This window comes from Acipenser ruthenus, chromosome 9 (genome assembly GCF_902713425.1).
Source record: "Acipenser ruthenus chromosome 9, fAciRut3.2 maternal haplotype, whole genome shotgun sequence".
In the NCBI taxonomy this organism is placed as follows: Eukaryota; Metazoa; Chordata; class Actinopteri; order Acipenseriformes; family Acipenseridae; genus Acipenser; species Acipenser ruthenus.
Genome location: NC_081197.1, coordinates 14353404 through 14375584, shown reverse-complemented (window position 1 = coordinate 14375584; position 22181 = coordinate 14353404). Strand labels below are relative to the sequence as shown.

The 22181-nt window shown below is 42.4% G+C and overlaps 1 protein-coding gene across 1 annotated transcript in view; it reads left to right on the top strand.

The window, feature by feature from the left end:
* LOC117406249 (mucin-5AC-like) overlaps positions 1 to 22181 on the top strand; it is an 84218-nt gene that overhangs the window by 41647 nt on the left and 20390 nt on the right. The window contains exons 25-30 of the mRNA XM_059030580.1: positions 4320 to 4578; positions 4658 to 4782; positions 5285 to 6845; positions 6925 to 7049; positions 7559 to 7850; positions 7927 to 8048. Coding sequence (XP_058886563.1) covers positions 4320 to 4578; positions 4658 to 4782; positions 5285 to 6845; positions 6925 to 7049; positions 7559 to 7850; positions 7927 to 8048 — 2484 coding nt within the window. The remainder of the gene's footprint in view (positions 1 to 4319; positions 4579 to 4657; positions 4783 to 5284; positions 6846 to 6924; positions 7050 to 7558; positions 7851 to 7926; positions 8049 to 22181) is intronic.

Here is a 22181-nt window from a genome sequence, read left to right as displayed (position 1 = left end):
TTTAAAGTACTTCAGAAACCGTATGAACTCTGCAGTAACACCATTTCGTATTGTGTTTTTTTCTTTTTGCAATTCGGCTTGGATACATGTATACACACTGTGACCCAAAGAACTTTAATACGCCCTGAATATTTTATTGAAAAATAGGGGCAGATGAGACATTGTTTCACCCAAGTGATTGCAGTGACATAGTAAATGTTTATTCTCGGGGTCTTTTATAAGCAATAATGGACACTACTCATATTTTTTTAATCGTCTTTACACGATCACGTCTTAAAAGCCCACTTCAGTATGGTTGTGTTCACAATATCCTGGTCATTAAAGGGTTAACTAGAAGTTGCAGAGCCATATGGCTGGCCTTTAGTCTACTAGTAATTTTGCCATTTCTTTCATGTCTGTTGAGGAGTGTTCCCCACTGTAATCGCTTGGTGTCAATGACTGTTCTTGTGGCTACCCTTTAACTTTCCAGAATAAAAACTATGTCTTGACTATAATCTACACAACTGCAACTGGGATAAGAGGGATGGTGCAAATGACTTGTCCAGCAGTAGAGACAACGACCCATACTACTAGGACTACAACTATTGGAAAGCCAGTGACTACTGGGAAACCTACAAAACCAACTCTCCCTCCCACTCCTGTCTGCAAAGCCTCCAGCATGACTGTAGCCCTGCCCTCTGGGTCACTACAAGTTTTGTTATTGAGTGAGTTTGAATTTGGCTCAAATATTTTTGGAGGGACCTGATTAGTCTTGGTGGTTCATGTCAATCTGGTTTCTTTGTAGATCTGTCCAATGAATGGGTAGATATCAATGCTGCTCCCAGTTACTGCAACTACAGTTTGGTGCAGGGAAGAGGCGGCAGGAACTTCTTTACAGCCCCCTACAGGGCTTGTGATGTCCGGATTCAGGTAGGAATACATTGTATGGTAATCCTCCCTTTGATCTGTAGAAAAAAGCATTGTTAATCTTCACTTGTATTTGAATGCAGAAAATGGAATTGAAATTTAGTGGAAGCGGTTTAGTACCCAACTACATAATCTTGATGTGCCAATTCCACGATGTACAGCTGTGACCGATCTCCATCCCCCTATAGAATTAACCAATGTTCATTCATGAAGTTGAATGAAACCTGCTCAATGTTACTTTTACTCCTGAACAAATGGCCACATACATATATGCGCACACCTCTATACATTCTAGCCTTTTCTTACTAGCCCTTCGCCTGGTAAATGGTAATTCAGTGAAGTTATGACTGACAATGAATCTGACAAACTGTAGGGGATGTGCTAAACACATTTTGGAATAAAACTGAAGCCTACGTTAAAGCCTGTACCACATCTCGGCAACGGATGTTCTGATTTGCTGAATAAAAAGGCAAGTTCAACCAAGAAACCCCATATGAAGTTGGAAAAAATGTAGTATGAAGGGTGCTCAATTTTGATCCAACTGTAGCTCCACAGTAGTCCACAAATAGTAAAACAAACATACCTGTACATTTGTGTAGTTAAATGGTTTATTTACTGCACGCAAAATCGACAAAACATGATTTGATGAGGTGGGTTTTGACTCTTGCATATTTCTTGGCATGCAAGATTTGTTTGTTAAATTTTGGAATTTCTGTATCCTTTTGATTTCACGCCAACACAGCAGAATTCTCAACCCAACCCCCCCCCCCCCCCCCCCAAAAAAAAGGTCACTGGTTGTGAAGGCTTGTTTATGTACGTGTAAAATGAAACCAGGAGGCTGAAACTTTATGTAAGACACAGACGTTTTGGGGCCGCTCCTTGAGTTAAAGCCCTAGGCACATGCCAGTTTGCCGATGCCTTAATCCAGCCCTGATTACATGATTGATCTATTACGTAAAAATGTACTTAATATTTGCCAGTAGCCCCGGCGCTTATTTCGAAACTCTGTTTTATTCTGCAAGATCACGAACATCTGCAAATACTTCAGATGCAATTGTGAAAAAGCTGCCTGCACACAAACTTATAGAAACGACAAATTAAAACATTCCTGCAACATCATTAAAAGGTTGTAATAACCGGATGTGTTGCAGTAATAAAACGGTAAAATCCACTACCCAACCCTCTGAATTGGAATACAACCGTGTATGAAGGTAGGCCTGCAGCACAAATGTACGGCACATTAACTTTACCGATATTAATAAACGCTAAGTTGGCCAACGTTTCTTTAATTTTCAGTATTCATAACTTGGCATTTACAACATCCAGTATTTATTGACCGTATTTCCCAGCAGACCTGGCGCTTATTGGAGACTGGAGATTTATTTGAAGTTTTACTATGTACATGTTCTCATTCCTAAAATTCTGGATAATTTGGCAACGCAAAAGGATTACTAGATATTTGCCAGCACCCGTTCAACAATACCAACAGTTTGTGTTCCAGTACACTATTTTCTTTTATGACAAATGGGGAAACCAAGTGGAAACAAAAGCTAGCTCCCTTTTGAGCCCTAACTAAACTCTGTCCTGAACTATCTTGGGAAGGGCTGAGCCTTCATTTCAAAACTCTTTAAATCACAATCTGGAACCGTAAACCCAGTCCAAAATATGCCATTCAAAACAGTTCCTCGGTACAGTAGTCAATTATCGGATCTTTTAAACTACAGTACATACCTGTAATGCATATTGTGAACATGGCTTCTGCTGCTAAAATGGCTGAGATTTAGCTGCCAAATTACCGTCGGACTGAGGCAAATGCCAGGTCAGGAATTCGGACCACCAAAACCTTAGATGGAGCATTGTGTGCTTTTTAAATTGTTGCAGTTAAGCAAATTAAATGACGGGACGGTTTTATCTTGTCAGGAAGGGCTGGCGATCCTGTATTTGAGCAGCCAAGAACTTTTCAATTGCATGTTCTTCCAATGCCTTAACAGAGTATAGAAACACTTTTCTGAATGTGTTTTTGAAGTTTTAATGATTCCTGAAGTTGTGTAATTTGGCAGTTGTACTGAGATTTGTATTTGATTTTCAAAGTTTGGTATGTTGTGTGAATTGCAGTGGGTACCGTAATTCCTGCATTGCATTAAATCTTGTATGTTTAATGTGATGGAATAGAACTTGCTAGAACGGAAGTCATTGTATTTTTATCTTGCTCTTAATTGTATTCATACTTGTACTGTGATTCTTAATATATTTGTTTGAGTGTAGGTCACCCTGGATAAAGGGGTCTGATTTTTTTAAAAAAATGGTTACTAGCTAAATATCCATAGGTACTTGTGTACCAAGTACAGAGGAACCTACTTCTACATCAGGATTGCTGTTCAGGCATAATTTGTGACTAACAGTTTTCATGTTTTGACTGGCACATTGCAAGCGAACTAACAGTGAATTAGAAGTGTTAATACTGTACACTGTCATTATTACATTTAAACAAATGCTTGGTTTAGTACAGGACATTTTTGGTATCGTTGGTTGGGAGGAAAGTGTCTTTTTTTTTTTTTTTTTTTATAAGGCATGAATTCAACTGCACCATCAGTTAGGTATTGCACTTTATGTGCATTTGTAGAACCTTGACGGATTTTGGCAACGAGATGATTTGTTGTAGGGTGTATTGGAAATGACATCCTTTTGGTTACTTCGTAAAGGCCGGCCATGAAGCATTTGACCGGCTGCACAATGTGACCGAAGCAGGTTTGATATTCAGAACTTCTCAAAGAACCTGTGGTGTGTGGAGAGTGGTGGGTTTAAGTCGTGATAAGGGCGGCGATATGAAACGGGTTCATCTGTACTTGGGTAAACTTTATTCTATACATTAGTTACAGTAATTGTGAATACCCGTTTATCCATACGAATAGATTATGCAAACTAGCATTGGTCCCAATTAGTTTGGATAACTGACTCTGTATTGTAAAGCAAATCTTCGCGCGCTTAACCGTATTCTCCTCTGTGTATCCAGTTAATCCTTCCCAGAGTTTAAAAGCAAGTTCACCTGCACTCGGACCTGTCGACTCCCCTTTATTTACTGGGAGTCTTCCTTACTTTAGGCCCTTCTCCTTGGTAATTTCTCACTAACGTTTAACTTCTCGCAATGCATTTTGATACGTTCACGGTCTCTGGTACCTTTCACAATTTCATGTGTGCGCTGCTAAAGAGATGTTTCAAAACAAAGCGGGGAAGCATGGATATGGGTGGGATTTGGAGTACATTTTAAACCTTTTACTGTAACACTAAACTCGGCTTTTGAGGCAAGATGGTTGCCAGCTATGGAAGCCTCCCAGAGTTGAGAAGCAGGTGAGATGTACACTGTCGTGGAATGAAGTCCTTCCAGTCTTCAACTTGTGTCCCTTCACTTTCAGAATGGAAACTACATGTTGACCTTGCTTTACATAACTGCTGCTGATGAACGAGGGTACTTGGACATTAGATGTCCCACCACTGGTGGGGAGCCAACAGAGACTACTAGAACCTCTGGTGGGGAGCTGACCAGAACCACTGGTGGAGAAATGACAACTATTTGGAAACCTACAATGCCAACTCTCCCTGACACTGCTCTCTGCAGAGCCTCCAGCATGACTGTAGAACTGCCCTCGGAGTTGCTTCAAGTTCTAGTATTGAGTGAGTTTGAATTTGGCCCAAATACTTTTGGGAGGGAACAGATCTGTCTTTGTAGATAATGGAACTATTTGTTTTATAGGTCCATCCAATGAATGGGTAGATATTGGTGATGCTCCCAGTTACTGCAACTACAGTTTGGTGCAGGGAGGAGGCGGCAGGAACTTCTTTACAGCCCCCTACAGGGCTTGTGATGTCCGGATACAGGTAGGAATCGTACATTGTGTGCTAATCTGGAGTTTGAGCTCGACTACAACCTACATAACTAACTATTGTTTTTCTCTGATTTGCTGACTAATACCCCTTCACTAGCACATCTGACCCGTGAGTGCTCGGTATGGGTACAGGTGGTTCTCCACTGGCTATTTGTGAAGTTGAGCAAGAACCAAGCTGCACAGAATCTGATTCGGCACCCCAAACAGAGAACTATCCTTAAATGAGATCTCTTTGGCAAATCTACATACACCCCCCCCCCCCTTTCAATAGAACTAATTTAACCTAGTCAATTATAATCTGCAATTGTTTTTAGACCTTCCTAGATATTTACAAAATCTAGCGGTACAGCTGTACTGTTCTATTTAATACCATTTTGTGCAAATCTTTTGGCATATTTAGTAACTTTCGCTGCGTGTGATGTCGGTAGCTCTGCAATGGAAAAACAAGCATAACGTCCTTCCACTTTCAACTAGTTCTGTTCCTTCACTTTCAGGGTGGAAGCTACATCTTAACATTACTCTACATTACCACTGCTAAGGGAGGCTACGTGCACATGACTTGTCCAATAAAAACCACTACTAGGGAGCCAACCAAGACTACTAGAACCAGCAGGAAGACCACCAGGACAACCAGCAGGAAGACCACCAGCGGGAAGACCAGAACCAGCAGGAAGACCACCAGCAGGAAGACCACCAGGACAACCATTGGGGAGCCAACGAAGACTACCAGAACCACCAGAACAACCATTGGGGAGCCAACGAAGACCACCAGGACAACCAGCAGGAAGACCACCAGGACAACCATTGGGGAGCCAACGAAGACTACCGGAACCACCAGCGGGAGGACAAGGACAACCAGCAGGAAGCCAACCAGCGGGAGGACAAGGACAACCAGCAGGAAGACCAGCAGTGGGAAGACCACCAGGACAACTATTGGGGAGCCAACGAAGACTACCGGAACCACCAGCGGGAGGACAAGGACAACCAGCAGGAAGCCAACCAGCGGGAGGACAAGGACAACCAGCAGGAAGACCAGCAGTGGGAAGACCACCAGGACAACTATTGGGGAGCCAACGAAGACCACCAGGACAACCAGCAGGAAGACCACCAGGACAACCATTGGGGAGCCAACGAAGACTACCGGAACCACCAGCGGGAGGACAAGGACAACCAGCAGGAAGCCAACCAGCGGGAGGACAAGGACAACCAGCAGGAAGACCAGCAGTGGGAAGACCACCAGGACAACTATTGGGGAGCCAACGAAGACCACCAGGACAACCAGCAGGAAGACCACCAGGACAACCATTGGGGAGCCAACGAAGACTACCGGAACCACCAGCGGGAGGACAAGGACAACCAGCAGGAAGCCAACCAGCGGGAGGACAAGGACAACCAGCAGGAAGACCAGCAGTGGGAAGACCACCAGGACAACTATTGGGGAGCCAACGAAGACCACCAGGACAACCAGCAGGAAGACCACCAGCGGGAGGACAAGGACAACCAGCAGGAAGACCACCAGCAGGAGGACAAGGACAACCAGCAGGAAGACCACCAGGACAACCATTGGGGAGCCAACAAAGACTACCAGAACCACCAGCGGGAAGACAAGGACAACCAGCAGGAAGCCAACCAGCGGGAGGACAAGGACAACCAGCAGGAAGACCAGCAGTGGGAAGACCACCAGGACAACTATTGGGGAGCCAACGAAGACTACCAGGACCACCAGAACCATTGGGGAGCCAACGAAGACCTCCAGGACAACCAGCAGGATGACCACCAGGCCAACCAGCGGGAGGACAAGGACAACCAGCAGGAAGACCACCAGGACAACCAGCAGGAAGACAACCATTGGGGAGCCAACCAAGACTACCAGAACAACCAGCAGGAAGCCAACCAGCGGGAGGACAAGGACAACCAGAACCACCATTGGGGAGCTGACCAAAACCACAACTATTTGGAAACCTACAATGCCAACTTTCCCTGACACTGCTTTCTGCAGAGCCTCCAGCATGACTGTAGAACTGCCCTCGGAGTTGCTTCAAGTTCTAGTATTGAGTGAGTTTGAATTTGGCCCAAATACTTTTGGGAGGGAACAGATCTGTCTTTGTAGATAATGGAACTATTTTTTTTATAGGTCCATCCAATGAATGGGTAGATATCGGTGATGCTCCCAGTTACTGCAACTACAGTTTGGTGCGGGGAGGAGGCAGCAGGAACTTCTTTACAACCCCCTACAGGGCTTGTGATGTCCAGATACAGGTAGGAATCGTACATTGTACGCTAATCTGGAGTTTGAGCTCTAATTACTACAACCTACATAAAACTATTGTTTTTCTCTGATTTGCTGACTAATACCCCTTCACTAGCACATCTGACCCGTGAGTGCTCGGTATGGGTACAGGTGGTTCTCCACTGGCTATTTTGTGAAGTTGAGCAAGCACCAAGCTGCACAGAATCTGTTTCGGCACCCCAAACAAACTAGAGAACTATCCTTAAATGAGATCTCTTTGGCAAATTTATATTACCCCCCACCCCCCTTCAATAGAACTAATTTAACCAAGTCAATTATAATCTGCAATTGTTTTTAGACCTTCCTAGATATTTACAAAATCTAGCGGTACAGCTGTACTGTTCTATTTAATACCGTTTTGTGCAAATCTTTTGGCATTTAGTGACTTCCGCTGCGTGTGATGTCGGTAGCTCTGCAATGGAAAAATCTAAGCATAACGTCCTTCCACTTTCAAGTAGTTCTGTTCCTTCACTTTCAGGATGGAAGCTACATCTTAACCTTACTCTACATTACCACTGCTAACGGAGGCTACGTGCACATGAGATGTCCAATTCCCACCAGTGGGAAGACTACCAAGACCACCATTGGGGCGCTGACCAGGACAACCAGAACCACCAGCGGGAGCTTGACCATAACCAGAACCACCATTGGGGAGCCAACCAGAACCACCAGCGGGAAGACTACCAAGGCCCCTACAAATGTGGTCTGCACAGCTTCCAATATGGTGGTGGAGCTTCCCAACGAACCTTTAAGACTGGTTAAGGTTCTAGGTGAGTTAGGCTTGTTTAATTTGAGGGGCTTCGTGTGACACTAATGGAGACTGGTAATTCCCTTTTTTCTTTGTAGATAAATCCAACCAGTGGGTAGCTGTCGTTGATGCTCCCAAGTACTGCAACTACACCTTGTCTCGGGAAAGGGGAAGGAACTTCTTCATAACCCCCTACACGGCCTGTGATGTCAGGATACTGGTAATCATTTTTGTCCAAGCTCGCCTAACTACTCAACACCATACTGTATGCTCTCTCCTAACCAATAAACTTCTGTGTTTTTTTGTTATTGAAGCTTCATATACTGAGCATCAAATATTTAGGTAAAATTCACTAGATGTGATCTGTTTTGAGCAGGTGCAGTGACTTTTTTTTTTTGTGCTGATTCACAATTGACTTCACTAAGATGCTGCAAAATGATCTGTCAATCTTGGGCAGGTGTTGTGACTCTTGGTCTCCCCAGATCGTGGACAGTGTCTGGTTCTACCGTCCTCGCCAGGTTTGAAATTGCCGGCTGTGAGCACCCAAGACAGTGAGCCACAGTACACTGCCCTAGTCCAGCCTCCAACATGCCGATTGCACAAAGGCACTGCTCTCTTGACCAACGTGGCATATTGTTTGTTTCTTCTGCAATTTCTTCTCTTATTCAAGCTTGCAACAGCTGAAATCGCTCCATATCCCGTGTCCAATAAACTGTCACTAAGTGCATATGCTTAAGTCTGTCACTGAAGCATGTCATGGTCAAGAATAATGATGATTCAAGAAACCATAAACATTTTGTCAATGTCCATTTTATATATTTTTTGAAAATGTGTAGTAATAGTGAAGTTTCTTTTGATGCTCGGTATACAAAGTTTAGGCAATGGTATGATTGGGCCAACTTGCTCTGCTTTCCTCTCCTATTAAATGAAGTAAGTTCATGTTCATATTTCCATCTTGTATGACCATTGAAATCAATTTGGTATTACATATTTTCTTTGTTCTAGAATAACAACTATGTTTTGGAAAATATGGTATCTGACAACTGGTGGCAAAAAAGGGTATGTGGTGATGGAATGCCCCACCAGTGCTGGAGAACCCACAAAAGCCCCAACAACTACGACCACTACATGGGAGCAAACCAAACCGACAAGGATCACTGGAATTGCTGCGAAGACAACCATGAGAACCACTAGTGGGGAGCCAACTGTGGTCTGCACAGCCTCTAGTATGGTGGTGGAACTGTCCAGGGAACCTCTGGTACTAGTAGAGCTTCTAGGTGAGTTGGGTGTTTTGCTTCTATGTGGATGAACTTAAGGGCACTAGGGAATTTTATGCACTCTTCTCTTGTAGCTGAATCCAGCGAGTGGGTAGCTGTCATTGATGCTCCTGAGGATTGCAACTACACCTTGATTCAGAGCAGAGAAAGGAACCTCTTCAAAACCCCCTACACAGCATGTGATGTCAAGATTCTGGTAATCCATTTAACAAAATAAGCGACTTCTGTTCAAACTTGTACTGTAAATGCACAGCTGTAAAGGTGTTTTCTGCTAGGTAGTGGTCTAATACCATTGGGGGGGGGGGGATGGGTAGAGAATGAACCCAAAGTAGTGCTCACAAAACAGATGGGGGAGGGGGGGTGCTGGTCTTGGATTTCCTAATGTTGTATGAAGTACTCAAGACCCTCATTGGGGATTAGCTGGTTCCAGTTTCTGCTTGTGATTTTACTTTCCTTTTACCCTAAACCTTTTTTATATGCAAATTGAATTCTAGAATGAGAACTACTTCTTGGCCTTGCGCTATACAACAATTGATGGTAAAGTAGGGCATGTACAGATGAAATGTCCAACCAGTGCAGGAGAACCAACAAAAGCACCTGCAACTACACACACGACCAGGAAATCAACAAGGACCCCCCCAGCACCAGATGTGGTGTGCAACTCCTCCGGCATGATGGTGGAGCTGCCCAAGGACTCTCTGGACCTAGTGGAGCTTCTAGGCGAGTTGGAGTTTTGGTAGACCCCTGCAAATGTGTCCATGGCAGTCGGTATCTTGTGGTAACTTTTTTCTTTCTTTGTAGATTATTCCAACAAATGGGTAGTTGTCAACAAGGCTCCTGTGTACTGCAACTACACCTTGCTGCAGGGAAGTGGAAGGACCCTTTTCATAACCCCCTACAAAGCCTGTGATGTCAGGATACTGGTAATCATGGGGAGGGAGGTGTGGGATTTTAAAACGGACCTGAACAATGGTATGTGTTTTTATATATAAATTTGTAGAATGCACTTATTTGCATATTGGTTAATTGCATGAAGCTGCATGGTCCATTGTATGTTGCTTTTTTATTTGGGTAATTTACATAATAAACAATGGACAGACCTAAGCTTTGACATGTAATCATTTTGAACCCTGTTTTAGGGCTGCTTAGCCCAAGGTTCTATCGAAGATAGTTTTGGTTTGGAGAAATAGCGCACAGGCAGATGGGTAACCTGCCATTTCTTGACCAAACTCCTTCTCCAGGAAATATGATTAAACCAAATCCATAGAAATTTGAAGTGACGTCGGGTATTTGGACATGGCATAATGCACCTTGGTGGCAGTATTGTTTTGAACCAAAGCGCAGCTCCATCCTGAAACTTCAACACACTGCAGGCTTGGGATGTAAACTGATTTGTTTTGAGTCTAGTCCAGGGAAGTGTTGTCCCACTAAAATGGGACATCAAATTGAAGGCATTGTTGCAAAACACTGGCCTAGTAGATTTTCTGGTCTTTGCTTCAAAGCATGTCATTTCTGACACCTGCTGACATGACCAAAATGTGTCTGGACTACTACCCCAAGCCTGCAGTTTGCTTGTTTCCTGGTTATACATTTTGACGCCAACTTCCTCCTTGTTCTAGAATGAGAACTACATCTTGACCCTCCGCTATACAACTTCTGGGCAACAAGTTTATGTTCACATGAAATGCCCAACCAGTGCTGCAGCACCCACAAAAACACCTTCCTCTACAACCACTACTAGAAAACCAACAATACCCACTGTCTGCAAAGCCTCCGTCATGACAATAGAGCTGCCTGAAGGACCAATTGAACAAGTAGCCCTGATAGGTAAGCTGTGCCTTGGCCCAGATAACTTCCCTCCCAAATTGCTGGGCAATGAGGATAACCCTGGAAACCCAATCTCATGGCAATCTTGCCTCTTGCAGATAAATCCAACACTCTGGTAACTGTCAAAGATGATACCAGAAAGTGTGGATACAGCTTGGTGCATGGGAGAGGAAAGAACATCTTCACAACCCCTTACACGGCCTGTGATGTGAAGATGCTGGTAAGTATTTAGCTTTCTGTACTGTTTCTTTTAAAATTCCTATGCATGTAAATATCCTCACTTGTTCTCTCCCCTCCCTTAATTCTCTTCCAGAATGGGAATTATATGCTGACTCTAGCATATGTAACCCTTGCTGGGAGAAGGGTACTGGTGCAGATGAAATGTCCAACCAGTGCAGCTTTACCAACAGGGTCGCCGCTCCCTCCCTTTGGGGTTTCTGTGTTCTGCAGTGATACTTGCATGACAGTGGAACTTCCTGGGGGACTGCTACAAGATATCCAGTTAATGGGTGAGTTGGCTTGGTACACAGTAATTTGGGTGCTGTAAAACAGAAAGCATGCTCTAAATGTGGCATCTGTTGTAGATGAATCCAACAACTTGGTAGCTGTTACCAGTGCTCCCAAGACTTGTGGCTACAGTTTGGTGAGGGGGAACGGCAAGAACATCTTGACCGCTCCTTACAAGGCCTGCAATGTTAAGATACTGGTAAGCAGAGGGCAATTGCAGCTGTATTCACCATCTGTATTGGTGATCAAAATACTGTCAACGAGCAACTCTTTCCACTTCTAGAACAACGTCTACATCCTGAGAGTCCTTTACACAACTCTTACTGGGGAGCGAGGAGATATACAGGCCAAGTGTCCTGTTCCTGGTCTAGTACCACGTGAGGGTAAGTGTTTATTCACTGGACACTTCATAATGCAGGAGTGCTCAAGTCTGGTGCTGCTTCTCTGCCAAATGCTGTTGCTGCATCGTGTTGCTTTTACTCGATATACAATGTGCGTTAGTTGAGGACTTCCCTACCTGAGATGGTAAAACCTAAACTACAGGGTCTTCCCTATACAACCTGAAACATTTACATTTACTGTTTTGCAGGGTGCAAGATACCAAGAAGTCAGCAGGTTGCTTGTGGTCCACCTAATGCTGATCCACAACTCTGTGTGGCCAATGGCTGTTGTGTGGATGCAACAACTTCCCAGTGTTACTATCCTTTGGATGGTATGGCTTGGTTTTGCTCTGATATAGCACTGCTCATCTCCTAAGAATCCAGATTAACTGAATAGCTTGTATAAGGAAAACTTGTGGAGTATTTGGGGAGGGCGAGGAGCTTTATAATTGACCTGGTCCTTCAGGGAAACTGACTTTCACAAGGTTTCACTATTTGCATTCAAGTATATTCTTTGCTTTTCAGCGTGCACTGCAGATGGCCATTTTGTATTCTCCATATACCGCACCTCAACCAAGCCAGAAATCGATCCTGGCAGTCTAGTAATTGCAGGAAACCGATCATGTGCCCCAGTCATCTGCACGCCAGACTTTGCCATCTTCAAACTTCCTGTGACTGGCTGTGGGACACATGTCTTTGTAAGTTCACTCCTCTGGGGTTTGCAATTTTGTCACTACTTTACCACAAAGGTTAGTACTAGGACTTTAGGCTACAGTCCTTATTTATAGCTGTGTTTAAGGGGTGGTGGGAGGGTGCTAATCTAATGCATTACTGCTAGTTTTGGGCTGGCCCAGTTGATTGACAATCCTCCTTCAGTGTTCTCACCCGCAAGCTTTTGGGTTTGTTTGTGTTTTCTTTTCTGTAGACGGTGGCAGAGACTACAATCTATCTTGCTGAAGTTCAAGGCTTGGTTCGGGGGAACCAGCAGGTGTATGGACAAATTACCAGAGATGGCCCTTTTCGGTAATTCTTTTACACAAGCTGGGAACAGGCAGCCAGTTACCCCTCTTGCTGAAAGAAACCTATTTTGCAGCATACTTTTGCTGGTTGTAATGGGTGGGTTGGGCCCCCATGATCGGAGTAAAAGCCCTCCATGGTTTTGTCACTGAATGGAACATCTGTGCCAACTGGTAACTAAATTGATTCTTTATCTTCACTGTCTCCTCTGCACTGCAGTTTATATGTGGAATGTCGCTATTCTAAAGGAAGTTTGGCCAGCACTGGTTACTTGGTGGTGAACCCACCGCCTCCATCAGCAGCCTTGGCTTTTGGCTCGCTAGGGGTTCGGTTAAGGATTGCCACAGGTAATTGAACCTTTTTTTTCACTGTATTAATAAGAACATGGTGTATTTGATGAAGGTAATGGCTTTCAATATAACTTCTCCCATTTGGTCTTGTGGAGCTGTAGCTCTATGTTGGGCATCATGTCCCATAATGACTGCTAGATTTGACTGGCTGAAGTCTCCTTTCAATGGCTGGTGTATTCAGAGCGATGTACTTGGTGTCTGGTTATTCTAAAGCACTTGTCTCTTGCAGACACCAGCTACACCAGCTTCTACCCACAGTCCCATCTGCCCCTGAGCTTGCTTGGCAGCAAGGTGTATCTGGAAGTGCAGCTTGTAAACCCTCCTGACCCCAATGTAGTTCTGCTGGTCCATTACTGCATCGCCTATCCCCAGTCCTCTCAAGCTGCCTGGGTGATCCTCTATGAAGGGTGAGTATCCTGTATCATTGACAGTGTTCAAATATCCTGCTGTCTCCATTTGTCTGGACAAAGCAACATGCCGGATATGACCAGTGACCAAATTGCTGACCTTTCCTTTGGAGATCAACCCTTCATACCCTTACCCACTCAATGGCTACATCAGCACCTACTTGTATTTGCGCTGTTTTTTGTGTAGGATTAGTGTGTTCAGCAACAGGTTAAGGGAGTGGCTCAGATTATCCAATACTATTGGCTGCAAACACTTGAAGTAAATCTGTGCATGCTATTTAGATTGCCGCAGCTGCTAGTGTGGCAATATGGCTGCCATGCACGTCAAGCCTCCTAGTTGGCAGCTGTCTGACTCCCTTCTGAATTTCTACCCCACAGTTGTCCCAACATCCTGGATTACAGCAGTGCTGCTGGCCTCCATGTGAAATACAATAACATGCCTGTATCCAAGCACACTCGACGCTTTGAAATACAAAGCTTCCAGTTCCTGGACTACAAGACCAAGCAGCATTTGGATGAGGAAGTGAGTCTCTTATAGTGGTCCAATCGTATACTCAAGCTTGCCTCCAAATGCCTAGTCAGAAATGGTATTTTAGACAAATGCAGATCTACAGCTGCTCTAGCTCCATTTACTTTCTTTTCAGATCTATTTTATGTGTTCAACTGAAGTCTGTTCTCCTGAACGCCGTGTTTGTAATGAAGGATGCTTTGATGGGAGAGGTATGTTCCTGAAAAGCACTACCTGGACCCACAGTGTCCGAGGATGTTAGTCCTTTTGAAGTTTGGTTATTTTTAGGTCAAGCCTTCCATTTTATTGCATGAAGTCTTCCATCTTGCTCTTGAGACTTCCCCTGAAGTATTTGTTTGGTTTAAGTTCTGCTCCCCTGGTTAACAAGTTTTGGGCAATAGTTATACCACTTGATAATGTTCCAGATAACTCTCTCCTTCCACAGATATGCCTGTTCCAGTAGATCTTGGTGTGGGAGGGCGCTGTGCAGGAAAGCCCTGTCCTGGGAAATCAAACGTAGTCAAGCGAGCTGCTTCTGGTCATACCGGCCTCATCGCTGTCGGTGAAGAAACCTTTATTTTGGATGAGACTGTGCCCCATGAACAAACGGGTAAGTGATTGAGATCATGTTTATTAAAGCAGGACTGTCCTTTTGATGTCTTCTCTTAAGATGGAGGTTGCTCTAATTTTGGCTTGGGCTGAAGCTTCATTTGTTCCTCACTTGATCACCAAAATGCTTTGCCAGTAACTATTTTCTTCTTCTTGCAGAGAAGCACTGGACTCGCTTCCATGGTTTCCTGGGGCTGCTTGGTTTGGTGGTCTCGGTATCTCTTCTAATGCTCTTCCTCAAAAAAATGGGTTGTCTTGCAAATTGTCATGTCCCAGAGAAGCAGTCTCTAACTTGAATAAACCTTGATCTTGAAATTGTCTCCTCCTTGTGGGTTATTTCCCCTGCCAACTAAATTAAACTACTTCCCCCAAATATTTGTGGGGGGCACAATAAGTCAAGTAGGAACTGCCTTTTACCGTACACTAGCAGATTTGCTTTTTGTTTTCAGTGAGGTTTGTGTTTTAATGCCCTGATGTAATGGCTGCATTGTTTTTAAAGTACTCGAGACCACTTCAGCTGGTGCCACTAAGGGAGTTGATACATTGCCACTTGCTGGAACACCAGAAACATTGACTTGCTGTGTACTTCACTAGTGCCATAAGGGTTCGCTACTTGTCTGTTTATCCAAATATTAAATTACTTGGTCCAACACTTGAAATGTATCGCTTCTGGAATGGTGTAGCAGCCATGACAAAGGGCCAATAAACTGCTGTGAAGTATGCAAGTGTAGCCCTTTTTCTTTTTAAAAGGGCAGTCATGCCATCTTGACACTGCCTACAATTCCCTGAATGTTTGGTGGTGGACAATTGTAACTAGAGCGGCTGCTACTTCTATGCTGTCAGGGCTTTGAATTGAGGGCAGACAGAAGTCATCCGATGACTCGGTCATATCGCAGGACTAGTTTTTTACATAAGCAACACATTTGCATGCCAATGTTTGGAAGTGTGGGGTTTTTTTTTGGGGGGGGGGGGGGTGTGGAATTGATATATACAATAAAAAAAATATGATTGTGTGGTCATGTTCAGCGGGAATACACGTGGCACTAGTGTTTGTCATCTGTCTTCGCTGTCTCTGAAATTCATACAGAACAATGACATGACACTCTTACTACTTCATATACCAGTCTTCCACAAGTACTAAAGTTATTCCCGTAAAAAGCCTAACAAAACAAGATGATGCCATCCACTAATGTGGTACACTTCAGCATGTGACACCAAATGGCTTGGAGGGAGGTAGCGCTTACATTATGGAGTGTGAGTTGATTGACTTCTCTACAAAAAATGACAGGAATGTGGAGCCTGGAGCTATTTGGACACAGGCTGTAAAGAACAGACGTTTTGGATGCATATTTTTTTTTTTTTTTTTTTTTTTTTTTATATAAAGGTTTTGATATATCCTAGTTCAGGCCCCTGGGTCACAGATGTGGTCATGTAACTCATATTTCTTCATGGGGGGGGGGGTTCTACAGACAGAAAAAACAAGGACAAAAATATATATAATTGGATTGAAGTATGTGGTATGTTACATTGTATGATGGGGACTGCAACATTTACACGAAGGTTAGCAGTTGGCCAGGCCTCCCATGGAAATCTCAAATTCTCTCGTCTTGCTTTCTTTTGATATATTCCTAATCAGATGTGTGTATTCCCACAGTTCCAGTAGTCTCTGGTGAATACTTCACCTTCAGGTTTGCATTACTGGTACGAGTTATTTATTTAATGATCCTTTCATACCAGTAAAAGTACACACAACAAAATAAGGGATTACGTTGACTAGATAATGCAGTGGATGCACTAAAAATATACAGTACACAATCAATAGAATACATTCTGAATTATATTGGTCGACATGGCTGTGGATCTAATCTACTGCCGCGGTTTTGAAAAATATATATAAAAAAAAAACCTCAGGCAATTGGCCTTAATCAAAACTGTTGTAAATAAATGCTTTAAAAAAAACAAAAAAAAAAAAACAGTAAAAACTGTTCATAAAGGATTAAGAACTGCATGTGTGATTTATGTAATCAAAATGGTCTTTAACACTCCTTAACAAAACATTTGTTAAAACAAGTTTTGTCAATAGACATTTTGCAGTGCACTGCAGATGGTTTTAGGGTTTTTTTACAGTGGCTGTATTTGTGTATTCTCACTTTTCAATATGCTGTTCAACAATAAAAAGATAAAAATGATATATAAGCCTCTACTTGAAATAATACACTTCTTGCATTTTTTCTGTTGCTGGAGAAGGTATAGTAAATAGGATGGATTGTGTTTGTCTGCTTGGTGCAGGCAGCATGCTATGCTGTCTCACTCCTCATGGGAAAGCAGATGAGCAAATTAAAAAGATAGAGGGACATCATTGACTGAAAGTGTTAATAACCGGCACCATCTGGAATTACTTCATTCAGAACCGAGTGGCAAAGAATTCACTATAGCTCTCCTTAATAATAGTCTCTTGTAGGAAACTGTAATGATGCAATCGGAGCTAAGACACGATTACCTAACTATGTATTCATCTGTGTCTCTTGGATCCGTTTACAGAAAATGTCTCCAAGTATGCATTGTATAAGTGATCACTCTAACAAGGCAAAACAAGTTACAAGAGATATAGAATGTATTTCTATGTAATAGTAAATGTAATATACTCATTAATCCTGTCTTAAAATGTAATGAACTCAAATTTGCTATATTTATGGCTCAAATGTATTCCTCCTGCTTTGGAAAAAGTAGTAAAGGTTAATGCAGACCCAGGCTGCATGTTCACAAACACAGACTCAGTCTTTACAGTTTGTTTGAACTCTTTCAGCAGTTGAAACCATTAACTGAACCCAACAGATGTACAAGTTTCAGACCGTTACATCATTTGCATACTGTTGAAATATTGTGGTACTTTTATAAAGCTATTTGCATACTCTGTTGTAAAGGCATAGGTAAATTAAAGCTAGCTCCTTTTTTTGTTTTAACTAATGGTTTATTCTTAGAAATGTTTCTTTTCACACAAATAGAAAAACAGTTACTCAAAAAAAAAAGTATGTGGAAAAAACATGATGCAAAACCTGCAACTACATATTGAAAACAGTTTTCAGGAAGATGAAGTTATTTACTTATCTGTAGCACTTGTAATAAGAAACTGTTGGAAAACAATAAACCTGTCACATATGACCCCTTGGTTAACGAGTGCTACCGCCTCGCCACTCTGTGGCTGCCACGTCGTTTCCCTTCCGGGTCAATGCGTTCTTGCAAAGGAGTCTCGCCTTCATCCAGACTGCCCGACATCCCGACCCTAGGAAAAAACTGTCAGAGCAGCCCGTCCAAAGAACTCTGTTCTCGCTGCTTGGCGCCCTCACAGGTTGGGAGGGAGATTTGCAACCAAGAATCATTGTATTTCTGTCACAAGGACTTAACTTACAGGTTGGGGCAAAGCACACATTTAAAACATATATGTGCTAGTGGTCTGGAACTGGAACTGGAACACGGCCATTCATCCTGGACTTTGGCAAAGTTTACAGTAAACCATGTGCTTGTCAGTTAACTCTATCGCACTCTGTCTTAATGGTTTGAGATCCGGCAATTGGAGTGTCATGACACATGTTTTAGTTAATCACTAGTTTATAGAGCATAATTAGTTCTTAATATTCCCCATGGCCTGTTCAATTATAAAACTGTAGTTAAGAAACATCTTAAATTGACTTTAGTTAATACAGGTGTATTCATACCTCTAAAAACTGTGAATTAGGTTTGAGAATGTTGAGTCTTTTGCTCGGTTTCATTCAGCTCCAAGTCACATTTGGTCTTTAACACGACTGTGAAGGAGAGCAGGACTGTGCCACTGTTGCGGTATGAGGTTTAAAATAGATTAACTTTGGCCCTCCAATTAATAAATCTCACTTGTTATTCTTTACCACCAATCCCTGACCCACAACAACTTTGGGAACATTTGGAACAAACTGTAAAACCTTAAGACAGTGTAATCCTTTCCTCTTGTATATTATTTCACACACAGAGCTGACAGCAGCTGGTTGCAGATAGATACACTTTATTCCCCCATGGCTAATAGAAGACTGTAGGGAGTGAGTCTAAACCCACATCTGCTGAATATCTTAGTAAGTCAAATCACTGTTAAAGTTACCCATTTAATGAGCCAACAAATCACCATCCTGAAAACAGGTATCCACACAGCATCCACCCTTTCTTTAAAGGATTGAATTACAGCAGGGGATATGGAGGCAGTGCCCTCCCCCACCCCAACTCTTACAGTGACGGCATACGTAGCATTTCATACTGAAAAATAGGAGGCTGTGTGGTCCAGTGGTTAAAGAAAAGGGCTTGTAACCAGGAGGTCCCTGGTTCAAAGCCCACCTCAGCCACTGACTCATTGTGTGACCCTGAGCAAGTCACTTAACCTCCTTGTGCTCCATCTTTCGGGTGAGATGTAATTGTAAGTGACTCTGCAGCTGATGCATAGTTCACACACCCTTGTCTCTGTAAGTCACCATGGGTAAAGGCGTCTGCTAAATAAACAAACAAATAATAATTTAGCATTGGATTACACCTGTGAGGAAGCGGCGGGAAACTGAGAAAAGTATATTTTCCCCGTCAAATCAGACCAAATTTAGTGTAGTTCTACTATTGTCAGGCAGGGTAATAACAGACAATTGCTTGTTGTATTTCTAAAAGTACAGGGTCAGTTTGCAGTGGGTATTTGTAGTAAACTTAACAGAGACTTACAGGATTCCAATTGCGAGACAAATGCCTTGTGGTGATGAAAAGCATTTGTGCTACACAATGCTGGTGTCTGTCCAACCAGTGTACAGCACTTCAAAAAGACTCAGTTACTGAACCTGGAACCTCGACATCAAGCAAGGATAGTACTTTCACTAGGAAAATAGGTGTCCAGCAGAGGGCGTCAGAGAACTAAATAAAAATATGTTGGCCACAGCAATTGTAATGATAAGATGCAATGTAATTTTACTAAGCAACCTGGACTCTACCACTCCAAGTGGAAATTAATTTCTGAATAACTGAATTTTTTTTTTATTCTTTTTTCAATATTTCCCACTCTGACACCAAGTGTGACAGGGTAGCATCACGGCCCAAGTTGTTATTAACAGGAAGAGAGACTCAGAAGGAAGAAGTTGCAGGTTAAGCACTAATGCACACGATTATTTACAGGTGCAGTAGCCAAAACAAAAGGTTTACAGTTCCACTTTCTCTCTGAAGAAACTCGTGGTCAGAGTATACAAGATTGGGTTGAGGGCACTGTTGATTGGGAGTATGAATATCACCACCCATGAAGATATTGTTCCTGAATGAATAAAACAAAAAAAAAACCCAGGAAATAGGATAATGAGACCTGAGTACAGTTTCATTAAGACTTCAATTTTCCAATATAAGGATATAGGCTATATATAGTAATTATCCAAGCCTACCGTTGGACATTTAAAAAATTAGCAAGATAACTTAGTTAATGTACTTCATCAATGAATTCTTTTAAATGTGAAAGTGGAGAATGTACAGTAAGATAAAAGTGGCACTTTACCAAGGTCATTTTTGATTATATGCAAAGTAACCAGCAGCTCTCATGCAATTTGCACATCCGCAAGTTCATATCAGAAATAACTGGACTGAAAAATGGCAGCAGGTGCTCTGGACTGATGAGTCAAAATTTGAAATATTTGGCTGTAGCAGAAGGCAGTTTGTTCGCCGAAGGGCTGGAGAGCGGTACACGAATGAGTGTCTAGAGGCAACAGTGAAATATGGTGGAGGTTCCTTGCAAGTTTGGGGCTGCATTTCTGCAAATGGAGTTGGGGATTTGGTCAGAATTAATGGTCTCCTCAATGCTGAGAAGTACAGGCAGATACTCATCCATCATGCAATACCATCAGGGAGGCATCAGATTGGCCCCAAATTTATTCTGCAGCATGACAACGACCCCAAACATACAGCGAAAGTCATTAAGAACTATCATCAGCGTAAAGAAGAACAAGGAGTCCTGGAAGTGATGGTATGGCCCCCACAGAGCCCTGATCTCAACATCATTGAGTCTGTCTGGAATTACATGAAGAGAGAGAAGCAACTGAGGCTGCCTAAATCCACAGAAGAACTGTGGTTAGTTCTCCAAGATGTTTGTGCAAGTGTACCTAGAAGAATTGATGCTGTTTTGAAGGCAAAGGGTGGTCACACCAAATATTGATTTGATATATAGATAGATTTTTCTTCTGTTCACTCACTTTGCATTTTGTTAATTGATAAATATAAACTATTAACATGTCTATTTTTGAAAGCATTCTTACTTTACAGCATTTTTTCACACCTGGCTAAAACTTTTGCACAGCACTGTGTGTGTGTGTGTGTGTGTGTGTGTGTGTGTGTGTGTGTGTGTGTGTGTATATATATATATATATATATATATATATATATATATATATATATATATATGTGTGTGTGTGTGTGTGTGTGTGTGCGTGCGTGCGTGCTTGCATGTGTGTGTGTGTGAACATTAATATATGTTTTAATAAAGAAAACACTAGAGCACATCCTTAGCTGCTGACGATACCGCTGGCCCTCTGGCAAATTCATCTTATTCATCACTTTTGAGACATTGACAGTCTTGTCAATGAAAACCCAGTGCGTAAAACATCCCCTTATTATGTTTTGTCTTTCACTGTACTACATATTCTACCACTGACAGAATGTGTTTTAAAGTTATCGATGATCTATTACAACATCTCATGGATTCAGTGGGTACGAGGCATAGCCCCGGCACCTCTTCAGCTAGTTAAAAATGCCATAAAGTGTTTTGCTCGCAAATGCGTTTTCTTAAACCAGGGACATTTAATTACTTTACGATTTCAGCTACGTGCCACAAAGATGACACTGGCTGCGAAAGAAGGACCACGACTCTATTGTGTGTGTGTGTGTGTGTTTTTTTTTTTTTAAATATATACAAATCAGTTTAGTTGCTTTGAAGAACGTCTTGAACGATATAAGCAGATTCTTACATTACTGCTTGATTGAATGAGTACACAACATGCTTCAGTATGAAAGCTGAACATGAATTTCAATAAACAACACGTTTTTAATGAAAAGAAAATTGTAGCCTCCTTCACCGTAGTGAAAACTGGCCTTTGTTATTTTTAAATACCATTGCTTCCGATTATTATTACTGCTTAATAACAGGAACATGTTACTTAGGGATGTTGAAATTAAACGCTTTCCTGCATACCTTACAGCGCGGACCGTGGGTCAAACCAGTAGGGTGCGGTGTATCTTTTTTTTTTTTTTTTCAAACTATAACACTAAACACAATAATAGTGCATATGCACAGAACCAAAAAAAAGTGGACGGGCAAAATACATAGTCGTCGACCCCCACTGCCCCCCGTCCCTTTAATTTATTTTTGTGCACATACTACTACTTTGTATATGATGTAGAATACGTGATGATAAAATCTAACACTAGTACATGCTCT